General features: G+C 45.3%; 1 protein-coding gene across 1 annotated transcript in view; it reads right to left on the bottom strand.

Annotated features, from left to right (window-relative positions):
- Positions 1-7029, bottom strand: part of SYBU (syntabulin) — a 39055-nt gene extending 32026 nt beyond the window's left edge. Inside the window, exons 1-2 of the mRNA XM_065753748.1 lie at positions 6694-7029; positions 6442-6640 (exon numbers count right to left, since the gene is read on the bottom strand). Of these exons, the coding sequence (XP_065609820.1) occupies positions 6442-6640; positions 6694-7029 (535 nt within the window). The remainder of the gene's footprint in view (positions 1-6441; positions 6641-6693) is intronic.
- Positions 7030-12939: the final 5910 nt, after the last annotated feature.

The following is a 12939-nucleotide window of genomic DNA, read 5'->3' as shown; positions in this document are numbered from 1 at the left end:
TTTGTGCTTGCATTTGTCATGCCAAGACCCTGATCAGTCACCGCTTACAATTCAGTATGCAAACTGCTCAGTGCATTCAGTAAGAGGCACCTTCTGCTCACTCACTTCATGGTGAAAGTGTGACAGGCTCAGAAGAGGGAGAGGATGGTCAAAGGAGTTGGATCTGTCTCCTCCTAAGGCTTAGGAATCTTTCACTACGCAGTATTTCCCATAAACACGTCCCTAGATATCAGCTTACGACGTCTGACTGGCAATAGTTGTTACACCAAAGCAACAAATTTTAATTGACTTTGGCAGCGAATGATGCCTTTGCTAATCTTCATTATTTTTGAACACTTCACTAGTGAGTTCTGGGAAACCATCTGAAAAAAGGCTATGTAATTGTAGTTTACTGGCTTTGTAATTAAATTTATAGCACAGCTAATGGTACTGCTATTAGAGAACAAAAGCATGAAGGCCTGCTAGCAAAATATCAATAAAAGGAGTGCTGTTACTAGGAGAACACTGTAATCAGGAATAGCACAGCTCCTGAGCTGTGATACCATGCCACAGAAAACACGTGGACAATGTGTTTAATGCAGTAAAGGACTGAAAATCTACCTGATATTTCTAAAGAAAAGTTGTAACTAAAGGGGAGGAAAGCAGAGGGTATTACAGGAGAGAAAAGTTCATTTGGTAGTTTTCTGAGGAACTTTTATAGAACTCACTGATCTATTCTGAGGCCACAGGTTGGCAGTGGAACCACTGCTCCTACTTGACTACATCAATTGTAACTAATACAGCTCATTTCCTATCTACATTATGTGAAATACACATGCATATAGATGGTTTTCTGAACGTGTTTGGTTTCACTATGCAGCAAGGGAGGAAGCGATAAACATTCTGCCCAGTTTTGAAAGTACATTTTTTTGGTAAAGAAAACACATAAAACAGACCACAAATAAAACTGTTCCTCAAATGGTATAAACGTTGTACTCCTTGCTTCCCATACAGCTCTGTCTCCACAGCTGACGGCACAGCTGTCCTAAGGTTGCACTGTTTACCTTCTGATTGTGCTAGGAAACCACATAGAGTCTATCCATTGTTGTAGTATGTGTATTTCTGTTGTTTTTTTTTTCTTTTAAATTATTCTCTCAGACTGGCATTTAGCACCACCACAGAACCCTGTATTTGCTGATATATACATCAAAACACTGATCCAAGATGTTAAGGGCATATATAAGCCTTTCAAATGTGCAGTTACAATGTGAGAATTTCTTTTGAAGCACCACAATTCTATTTTCATCCAAAAGTCATCAAAACCTTACTATTAGATAAATGTTTTGTTTCTTCTACAAGCTGTGATGTTCTTCAATAGGCAAGAAACCTTTCAACTAAGCACAAAATTGCACAAAAAATACTTTAAAGCAAGAGTATTAGATTACATATTGGTAGTGAAAAAAACATACCGTACAGCCTAGGTTTCAGCCATTACAGTCATCACAGGACACAGCAGACTGTAACAAATGCTACTAGAAAAGGACCAGCACTAAGTGTTCTCAGGACACAGTCCAAAACGTCCCAGAGACAATGGGAACGCTTCTGCTGACTGCAGTAGGATCTGGGTCAGGTTGTAAAGTGCTGACAGATACATAAAAAGGTAACAACAAACGTTCAAAAGGTCAAATATTTTGGCTTCCAGATGTTGTTGGGTGGTATAGACACAAAAGAATAGTTACGTATTAAGAGGCAATAAAGACTGAAGTTGAAAGGGATGAAGGGAAAGCTGAACAGGGAGGAAAAGGCAGGCTGTGCTTCTTAGTACCTAGGCACTTTTCTCACTTCCATGTTTGGAACACATCTCTGCTGCACAGGAACAGAAATGGTGGAGAACAGCATGAAGCAATAATAAATTATGGCATGCACGTTGGCCCAGCAGGAAATTCTCCAGGGAAACAGCAGTGAGAAAAGGAAGCATGTTACCAGCATTGCCTTTATGCAAAGGCCGTGAGTGTGCTTCTAGAAGCAGATTTTGTCTCAGTGTTTTTGGAAAATTAATATCAGAGTGATTGCTAAACTGCCTTACAGAGCACTGCAATCACATTCTCTGGGGAACAGCTCCACTTCAAAAGTTAGAGAAAATGGCAAAAATACTGTGCAAAAGTGAAGCTGAAAGGAGGTCTGGAAACAGGAGCGAGCTTTCAGGATCAGGCACTTGAGCACTTTAAAGTGTACAATTCAGTAACGCTGAGAAACAAAAAAAGGAGCCAAGAAGAAACTACTTAAACAGAACATTTCTTCTTGAAACAACAAACAAAAACATGCTGTTTCCATGATAATAACTGTACACATAAATATAAACTAACATACACAAGGAGTAATTGTAGATATACAAATACATCAATAACAGGGCAATTATTTTAGTAGTTTATACTAATGCCATAGTCTTAACCTTGTAATGGCTTGTTAAAAAACTGCAAATTCATTTTCACCTACTTTTTTCCTATTGAGAAACACAGATTTAAGTACACTTCAACAGTGGAGCCTGTAGGGCTGGCTGGCTGTGATACAACCCACTCCAACGCTGTAGCAAAGATACGCTTTATGAGGGTGACAGAAGGTGCAGCATGTTGCCCAGTAACACAGGTCAATGGTCCTTTACAATCTTCCCTCTCCTCTGATCTGTGGCTCAGGGCAGTGCATCTACACTATTTTAATAATGCTGTTGGAAGCCCATACCCCTTTTTTGACATATACACTATGAACTCAGCCTCTGCATCCCTCAGCAGGTTGTTCAACTGGCACACAGTCTTGAAGCTGAAGTGGATCATGCATGGCATCCCCTGAGCAGGAAACTGTAGGACAGAACTTCCTGCTGCTGCTGTGTTACACCCCAGAAACTACAGCTCAATCACATCACCAGAACACAGTCTCGAGGAACGTATTTTTTAAAAGATCTTTGTACCAGAAAATAAAATGAACACTAAATTCAGACTGAGAATTTGAAAGGAAAAGCTTCCTTCCCCCCCAAAAATCTTATTTTTTGAACACTCTGGGGGAGTGAATCACAGTCACTACATACATAGACACTGCTGTTTTTCAATGCCCCGTAGTACTATATAGTCTAGCTAAAAAGGGGATCTGTAGATAAGACTACGAAAAGAGGAACATTTTGCTACTGAAATAAAAAACCTCGTCTGGCTCATAAAATCTGCTGCTGAACTGATAGTTAAATGCACAACTGGTCTCGAAAGCTGATCTATCTGCAGAGACTCAGCTAGCTGGCCTCTGGACTCAGGCTGAGGAGATGGTTGAACATCTATAAAAAGGCAGCATTAAAGAACTCTTCCTTGCAGTATGAAATTCAACATTTAAGCTATTCAGAGGCAGAAAATAGGAAAAAAAATGTCCTGATGAACTTCCATTTTAAAATTCAAAGCTAAGCAGACCATTATTGAGCTGGGCACTTCCAAGCTGTCTACAATCCAACAAGCAATTAGCTCAGTATCAAAAGGATGTGTACACAAAATACAAGGATAACACCCCACCCCCAGTATCCTATTTCTTATAATGCAAACACTGCAACAGCAATGGGCAGAGGGAGCCCTCCTTCCTCCCCAGAGCAGCTGCTCAGCCAGAGACCCGTGAATGAATCATGTGTTTGTGGTGCTTAAGTGCACCCCTCTGGCTGACAGGGTGAGCATGCACAGCAGCTTCAATACCAGGAGATACTTAGGAAGGTAACACTCATGAGATGGGGAACGCTCAGCAACAGCCCGGCTGGATGATGCTGCTGGGAGATTGTTTTTCATCACTGGACATAAAAGTTCTGTGGCCAATATCCAAGCTGTAGGAGGGCAGAGGTTAAGGGAAGAGCTCCTGTATCAGCTGACAAACAGGACCTCAGATGTGCTAAGATGTTACAGAGGGATTGTATGTGGTGAATAGTGACACAAAGACTCAGCTTCCCACACCACATTCAGAGCATCCACTTCAGTTTTGTACAAGCAAAGTACACTAAAAATATATTTTCTCAGGAATATTGCAGGAAAAAACAGATTGACAGTCCCACTGTGGCTTATGCAGTCTTACAAAGCGAAAGACAAAGTCAACTGCTAAAACAACACAATAATTGAGCCTCTGATGCAGACCTACAGGACGAAGAGGAGCTGGTCATGCAGATTTAAAGCTTACCTCAGCCAGAACTAACAACCTCTTCATAAGAAACTACGTGAAAGAAAATGAAGAACCTTTTGCCAATCACTGAGTAGTACTTTTTTGCTGTTGCCACCATACTAACATCATGAGACTTCCCAAAGGTTCTCAATCATCCCCTTACCTTCCTTTGCCTGCCTAAAGCGTCTCTAACATTATCTGGGAGACATTGCTGCTCTGAGTTAGAGAGAAATCCAAGACTTCACACATGCAGTGGGACCAATGTAAGCACACAAGGAAATGGACTATGCCAGAATCTCTAGGGAATCAGACAGGAAATACATATTTACTTAGACTGTGGAAAAAAAAAATCAGATCTTCTGATGGGAAAATCTACCCATCATAAACACTTGGTGTCAATAATAAAGGAAGAAAGACACCAACTTTTTGGGACATTCAAAAGGAAAGGAACTATACACTCGTTACTGCTTACCAAGAAACTTCTGAGTTTAATAGTCACTACAGAACTTAGAAAAAAGACATTTCTCCAAAGCTCTGTCATATTGCCATCACACTGCCATTCATCACACCCTCCATCTGCTCTCCTTTTCCACTCTAAGTGCGCCACCACTTATCTTAAATCCACTTGCTGCCCGTCACCCTCCAGTGGAGATGGAGAGGCTGGATGGAGGCTCTCCTGCTGCTGAGGATGTTTAGCCCACACACTGGGTGTGTGACAATATGGAAGGACTCCAAGTGAAAGGCAGCAAGGGGGTTTCAAAGAACGAGGAAATCAGGTAGGCCAAGCTAAACCAAGGCAGCATTCATAGAAGGAAAGATGAATAGAAGAAATAAAAGTATTTCCAGTTGAGCTCAAGAGGAAGATTAAGAGAGCAGCACCACACCATTCAGTACCTCTGTGAACAGTCTGACTCCCACAGCAAGAAATGCTGCAATGGGGATTTGTGAAACAGCCAGTACAGCATGGTGGGACAGCTTTAGCAGCACCATGCTCAGTAGATCTGAAGAACTGGATGCAAAACCAAAAGATATCAGGAAAAAAAAACAAGAAAAAACCCAACAATTTATGCAAGAATTAATGCATCTGTAGAAAGCTTCAAATGATTCTACTTCTTGGTTCCTTACTAGGGAGCAGGCAAACCCCACCTGGTAAGATGGAGGAATGCACGTGGCATGGGAAAAATGCTTCAGCACTCCCCCGAGTGAAGCAGTTGTTTGTTTAATGACCTGCATTGTTTCACAAACAATAACCAACAGATCACTGCTGAGCCTGGATTGCAAAATCTATCCAAGCTATGAGGGAAATACTGGAATCGGGCACAGTCACTGCATTCCTCATCTAGGGAAATCCACTGTTTGTGTACACAGTGCTAAGTACTGATTGTCCAGAGAAGCAGCAAATTTGTTAGTGAAGAAAGTGATAGATGGGACCATTTCTGATTGGGCTCTGGTAACTTAAAATACTTTATGAAAAAAGGAAAGTTGAGGAACTTGCTCTGAAATGGAGCACTGCAAAACACTCATTGTAAGTCAGAATTTTAGTGAGATAGAGAATGTTTCCAAAATACCAGCCATTAAAAACAAACTTTGAGTCACCAGATTATCTTTAAAACTACCACATGCACAGAGTGCCAAGGGCTCCATGTTCTGACCCTCACCGCCACTGCCCATGTGCATGACTTCCTACAGGGTGAAGCATTCCGCTGAACTGTGGGATTACTCACAGCTACTGAGCATCCAAGTGACTCACTGCTGGATGGGGACTTACTACTGAACTCCACAAATGCCAAACGTTCAACATCAAGCAGTTCCTGAAACACAGGGGTCTGGAAAATAGTCTGTGCAGTGATTCCCTCTGCTCCATGACCTGATGTCCAGCTCAGAGAGGGACACTGCGGACCTTCAGATAGCCAAAGGTAACTCCCATGTAACAGGAACACTCCACCTGCACAATGTGCTCCAACTCACACATGGAGGTCAATGCCACAAAGACAAATGAGTTATGGTATCTGACCCACACCTCTGGCAGCCACCGCCCCGCCTGGTTCAGGCTCCGGCTCAAGGGCTTTCCACAGCTCCTCACGCAGACGCTGTGGGTTTTAAGGAAAATCTTTCTCTTTAAGCAACTATTCCATTGCAATCAAGCTGCCAGCTTCTTAGCAGTGGAGAGCTAAGCCCTCGGAACTCGAAATGGAAACATCTGGTGTCACTTACGGACACGCAGAAGAGCAGATCTGACTGCAGCGGGAATCGGGCACTGCTGTAGGGCCGGGGCCCGGCAGGTACCTGAGCAGAAGCTGTTGCTGCTGATGGTCCTGGAGGAACCCCCGGAGGAGCTGGGCGGATTGAACTCCCGGCTCTCCTCCTCCGAAAAGGGCGACTCGGAGGCGGGCGACACCTTGCGCTGCTGCGGCGGCTGCGGCCGTAGGACGAGGCGGGGTATACGGCTGCGGGACGCCTCCTTCTCCGGGTGCGCCTTCTGCTCCTCCTCGGGAAGAAGGAAGGAATACCCCCCCAACCGTCAGCGCCCGCTCCCGCCCGCCGCCCCTCGGACGCACCCTCAGCCGCCCGCGTAGGCGGGCACGAGGCGGCCTCCGCCCCCCGGGGGGGCGCGGGCTCAGCCCGGCTCGGCCCCGCCGCGCAGCGGGAGAAGCGAGAGGCGGCGGATCCTGCGGGCTCAGCCCGAGCCCCCGCCCGCCTGCTGCGGCACTCCGGCCCGCGCCGCGCCCCGGGGCCGCAGCCCCGCTCCTCCATCGGCCCGAATTTCCCCGTAGCCCGCCTTACCCCCGCAGCCCCACCGGTGTCGCCGTCTCCCGTGCCCCTCCGCAGCCCTGTCCCGGCTCTCACCTTGCCGCTCTCCCGCAGAGGCCCCATGGCGCTCAGTGTCGGCGCAGCCGTGCGCGGGCACCTGGCACGGGCGTCAGGGACCGCGCTCAGCGGCTGCTGCTGCGGCGGCCGCAGCGCTGCGGGTGGCGGAGCCCGGCCCGGCCCCGCCGCTCCCCGCCCCGACACGTGGTGCCGCCCGCCCGCCCCGGGGCGCTGGGCGCGGGGATCGGTTGCGGCTCTATCGCAGGTGCAGGGCCGGGGCCGCCCGAGCAGCCGTTGAAGCCGGCGGGGGTCGAAGCGCGCTGAAGGCGAGCGGTCCCCGCGCTGAGTTGATTTGCAGTTTTATGGATTTCACGCTGAGGCGCCGGAGCTGAGACGTAACGGAGGCAGATGTTGTGAGGACGGGCGTGATGGATGCTCGGCTGTATAAATAGCGCAGTGTGTCAGAGGTTTGCTGCCGCTTGTTATTCCGTGGCGGCTTTTATTTATTTATTTTTTTTAATGGTACGTGTAGCGATGCAAAAACCCACTTTATCCTCCGACAGTACGTGCGTTTAATGACTGTATTGCCTCACCTTTCATCGGCACAACCGGGGCTGACCCTACAACACGAAACAGCGTCCGTCTGCTGCCCAGAAGCCATAGGCGTGTTAGCAGGACCGTGGGCTGGCAAAGAGGAACCCTTGTCCACAAAAACAGAGGTGAACTCAACACGGAGTTTTTGTGGGGCTCCACCCTAATGTCTCCTTACCACACTTCCTGAACTGCAGGAGCTCTTCTCTCCGCAGGGGTATTTTGGGGCAGAGATGTCCTTTACATGTTGGCTATGTGCAGAGGACCCGTTTCTTTTGGGAGCTCTTAGAGCATAAATGTAGTGCTCGCTGGAAAATAATTAAGAGCAAAAGTGTGCTTTTTCTGCTGCACCAAGCACGTGCTGTCAACAATAGGAAGGGCTCCTCTGGTCCTCAAAGAGGAAGGTCAATACCGGTGAGGGTTGTCACACCAGTTGTTTGGTGTATGAAGAGTTATAATCACTAATTGATTAACTTGGTGCTAGGATTAGATCCATTACTTATGGAGTGCTCTGCCAAAAAATGATAGCATCCTCCCTGGGCAGTCACAGAATCACAGAATTGTAGGGGTTGGAAGGGACCTCAGGGCATTCAAAGTGAGATGGTTGTATCTTAAGAAGTGCTTAAATCCCTGTAGTAACAATGTTGTGTGCTACTGAGCGTAGAATCTATCTTCCTGAGACACAGAACAGGAGCTGTACTCTGGACCTTCCCCTAATACTACTCCAGGACTGTTTCCATGGAGAATGGAAAATTGCAAATCGCATCTTTTAATCCCCCACATTTGCTGTTCTTTTCAGCAGAAAGCAGGGCACCTGGGCACGTGGCACGTGGAGGAATGTGCTGGGCCCATGGTGGAGGAGCTGAGAGGCTTTGCAGCTGCGCAGCATTGCCATAGTAACTCCACTACAGTTGACGGTGATGGTTTGGCTGCTGAAGCCTGCTTAATTTTCTTCTATTTGGAGCTCAAATTTTTGCCTCACTGAGGGAGATGTGAGAAGGGAAGTCCCTGTGCTGCCTCAGGAGGCAAAATGGGATGTGATTACCTTTGATCTCCACTCCTTTTTGCATAGAGATTTCCGGCCCTATCATAAATCATAGAATGATCATTAACTTTCAGGCACATTTTTTTTCCTTAACAGTCTGTGCACATATAATAAATATTGAGGATTTTTTTCACTGTTCAGCTTATTAAAATACTGTTTTTGTGCAGTAGTTAATCATCAGGACTGGGAGGAACACATACCAGAAAAGTCTGCAGGGCATCACTCTTAGTCTCCTCATTGATGCACTTCCAGTCTTGCAATATTACCTGAGCCAGTCAGCTCAGGTAATTAGCTGATTTTTCTGATTTATTTTTGCAACTCTGACTAAAAACTGTTTTTGCTGATGTAAGGAGGAATGTTATAAATTCCTACAGGCCTCAGAAAACCCACAGAACACAGTGTCAGTATACTCCCCCTGAGCAGCACCAACCCCAGAAGAGGCTGTGTCTGGCTGCAAGCTCAGCAAAGTACCCAGGCTGGAGGAGCTGCCAGGGAAGGCTGGGCACTGAGCCAGAGCTCTTGGTCAGGCCTTCTGCTTTCCTACTAGGGGAGCAAGGCCTGGGGCAGTCCTTTTCCAGCCCTTGCTCCTCATACCTGCACTCAGGTGGGTGCTCTGTAGGAAGACATCTTGAGGGAAAATGCAGTGTGCCACCCCCTAAGGCCCCTTTGTGTTCCTGCTGCTCTGGGAGCTGTCCCAGTGCAGAGGAGTGTAATTCAGTTCATCTGGCTGCTATCAGCCAGCAGTTATCCTTTCCCTTAGCACACAGGGGGCATTGCTGGTTCCACGTCTAAGTTATGAAGATTAAAACTTCACCTGGAGTTTTTCAGTGACATTTGGTGACTTATTGGAACAGGCTGCCCAGGGTCACTGTCCGTGGAGCTGTTCAATAAAAAGGTAGTAGATCTGGCATTGAGGTATATGGTTTAGTGGGCATGGTGTGATGGATTGATGGTTGGGCTAGATGATCTTAGTGGTCTTTCCAACATTAAGGATTCATTTTTGTAAGGTTATTTGTCCCACCTGGTGGTGGATCTGCAGATGTGTCAATGGTTTACGGGCAGGTTCCTCTCGGTTCCGTGACAATTGGTGCAGGGGACCCATGGACCCACACCCCAGGAAAGGGGAAGGGGGAAAGGGAAAAGGGAGATGGGCCTAGAAACAAAACAGCGGCAACGTTCTGAAGAGGAAAGCTAATTTACTAAGTAAGATATCAGGAAGCAAAATAACACAATATAATACAATATAATTGGAATTAAAGCTAATAAATCAAATAAAATGAGCAAGAGAGAGTGTCTGATAAACCGAAGGCCTTACGCTAACGCTGAAGGCGGACGGCAGCGAGTACCCACTGCTGAGTCCATCCCAAAGGAAAGAGAATGTCCCGTGACCGCAGACAGTTTTTATCTTTCCCTCTGAGCATAAATACGTAAAAATGCAAAGCACTGCAAAGTCCTCTGGGGAATGTAGTTCTCTTCTGAGACAGACCTGGAACTATTGATGATCCATGGAGCTGGAACATTAACTCTTTAACTCTAAATGCACTACATGATGTTATGATGTGGAATAGCAGTACCAAAAAAATCATAAAACCGTGACAAGATGCTGGCTTCCAGTCTGACTTCTTGTGGTGTGAAATTGTTGCTTTTGGCATTTCAGAATAACAGCAGCAGAGAAAGTCAGTCCAGGAGGGGTCTCCTCTGCTCAGAATCAGGCACTGCAGAAGATGAAGCCCATAATGTTCTGGGAATTGTGTGGAGTTCAACAATGTTTACACCCCATCCACCGGCACAATGAGTTTATTTGCACTGTCTGCAGAGACCAGGATTGGTCAGAGACCATCCCTGTGGCACAGCCTTGCACTGCTCCAATCCCATGAATTTCCCTTCTTCTCTGTGCAGGAGCTCAGATCCAACAGAAAGGTTTCCACTCTTCATTTATTTTACTTCTGGCCAGTCCCACATGGAGCAAGAGAAGGCAGCCCTTGTAAGGAAACAGAGGCTGTTTTCTCCCCAGGTGGCTGAAGGAATGTGTGATTTTATGCAGTGGTTATTCAGCAGTGTTTCGTGTACTTGCACAGTTTGGCTTTTTGGGAAGAGGGATGCTCCTGCCATCAGTTCATCCTCTGGTGGAAGCTGATCCCAGGCCAGGCCCGCTTCTTGCTCATACCAGGCAGCTTCATGTTTTTATACAGCTGACAGCACCTGGGGACATTCAGGATGAAAAAACAAATTTGTTGTGATATTAGACGTTTTTTTGTAGAATCCTAAAACCATTAAGGCTGGAAAAGACCACTGAGATAGTCTAGTCCATCTTGTGCTGTTGACAAGATACTTTGCATCACTGAATTTGAAAGTTTTCATGCCTAGATTTATTTAAATACGGTTTCACGGGGCTGCATTTTTCCTTTGAGTTTGCTCTGGCCTTTTGGAGGTCAAAAATATGCAGACAATAGCTCATACTGCTTCAGGATGAGGACCAGATTTTTTTTCTTGAATGACATCTCCCTCTGGGGTCAAGGGAAACAGTGAGCAGGGCAGAGGGCAGATCCTGAACAATTCCATTAATGCAGTCAGAGAGCTGATAGTGCTCTATCTGTGACCTACAGAGCATCTTTATTTTAATAGCTGAGGCCTGTGGTGCTTTGACCTTTTTTCCCCACCTGAAAGATGAGAATGGTGCTGAAATTAGGTTTTCCAAGTTTGGAAACAGGCAAATGTAGGGAAGATTGTGAAAGTGTACAAAGCCAGGGAAAAATTAATTAAACACAGTAGATTGTGAATAGTAAAGATAATTGAATCAGTGATCTTATTTGGATGTTTAATTTGTAACCAAGTGTTTAATATGTAGGTGAGAAACACAATGGAAGTATTACTAAGTGTGCAAGACTGTTCATTCGTTGTCATGTGTATCAGTATGTCAGTAGTGGTTTGTATACATAGAAACAGCGAGGAAATTAGAACTAGAAGTATTAGAAGGTTACAAATAAATCTACATTTAAAACATCAGAATCAAAATGCTTTTGCATAGATTATACGTGGAAAATCAATATAAAACAACCAGATAAATATAGAAAGAGAGGAAAACAAAAGATAAGCAAGTATTCATTTTATCTATTTGAATTTAATAATTATGAATGCTATTTTTACAATGTTTTAGTTTTGTTGAGTGGTTCAAAATGGATGCTTGTTCCATTTGGTAAATAAATGTGTCTCTATTCCGACTGACCTCATTTGAAGAATTCAAATTCCCCAATCTGAGTAACACTCTCTGGTTTGTTTATCAGGTACATTGATCCTGATGTTCCATTCATATGGACCTCAAATATTTCCTAGATGCTAGAAAGAACACCAACTGGAGGTAACCAATGTCAGAGTTTACACTTAAAGGTCATCTGAGAATGACCTGAAAAATTCTTTCATCATCTGTAAGAAATGCTGGAGATAAGAGAAAGATGAGAAGACTGAATAGCATTATAATATATAGAAAAGAGCAAAAGGGAACTCTAGCTTCATGTCAGTCCAGCAAAGTAAGAGAATAATTCATTTGGGACTGTGGCAACACAGGTCAGAGGTTAGGAATATGACTAGAAGCTATCAGAATATCTTTGTGGGAAGTATGTCTTGTCAAAAGTGTCATTACATAGGGTGAATAGTAAAGATTTTTTTTAAATATCTGTGACAAAGTCAAAAGCTCTGCCAATAGGATAGGAAAACGCTTTGGAAAGCAATTATGAAAAAAAAAATACTTTGGAACCGAATACTTAAATGTCTCAATGTGAATTTTTCAACCCTGGCTGTGGCTTACGGCAGGAATGCCTCAGGATGGAACACTGAGCTGAAGGAGGAGAGCAATCTTGCCTGTGCAGGCACGGCATCAGTGAAGATCTGTGCTGGAGCAGGGTGTTTGTTTCCAATGGGGAAAAGTTCAAGGGAGATGTGATTTTCTGCAAGATGTTTATTTAATCTGACTTCTGATAAGAACTGGGTGATCTGTTTGCACCAGGCAGATCAGTGTCAGTATTACTCAGTGTAACACAAGCCAGGAAGCAACTGCACACCCTTAGATTTTTGTGTAGCAGCCCATGTACCTGGCAATGACTGGACTTGACTTGTCTGACTCCAGGCATCTGAAGCTATTGCATGAAATTCTGCATTATGCAAGAACAGAGTCATGGCCAGCAACAGGCCTGTGTGCTGCACAGAGGACAGAGGTGAGAGGAGGGCCACATATGAGAAGGGACCGTGCTCAGGGGCTGTCTGGGCTGAACTGCTTTCCCCAGGGGCTCTCCAGAGCTCTGCCAAATTCATGACTCAGCTCTGAATTCAATCAGCTTGGGAAA

Source organism: Cyrtonyx montezumae, unplaced genomic scaffold, assembly GCF_038088225.1.
Source record: "Cyrtonyx montezumae isolate F1298 unplaced genomic scaffold, pur_monq_1.0 scaffold_8, whole genome shotgun sequence".
NCBI classification, from domain to species: Eukaryota; Metazoa; Chordata; class Aves; order Galliformes; family Odontophoridae; genus Cyrtonyx; species Cyrtonyx montezumae.
The sequence above is the reverse complement of the archived record's forward strand: the minus strand, read 5'-3'. Positions and strand labels throughout refer to the sequence as shown.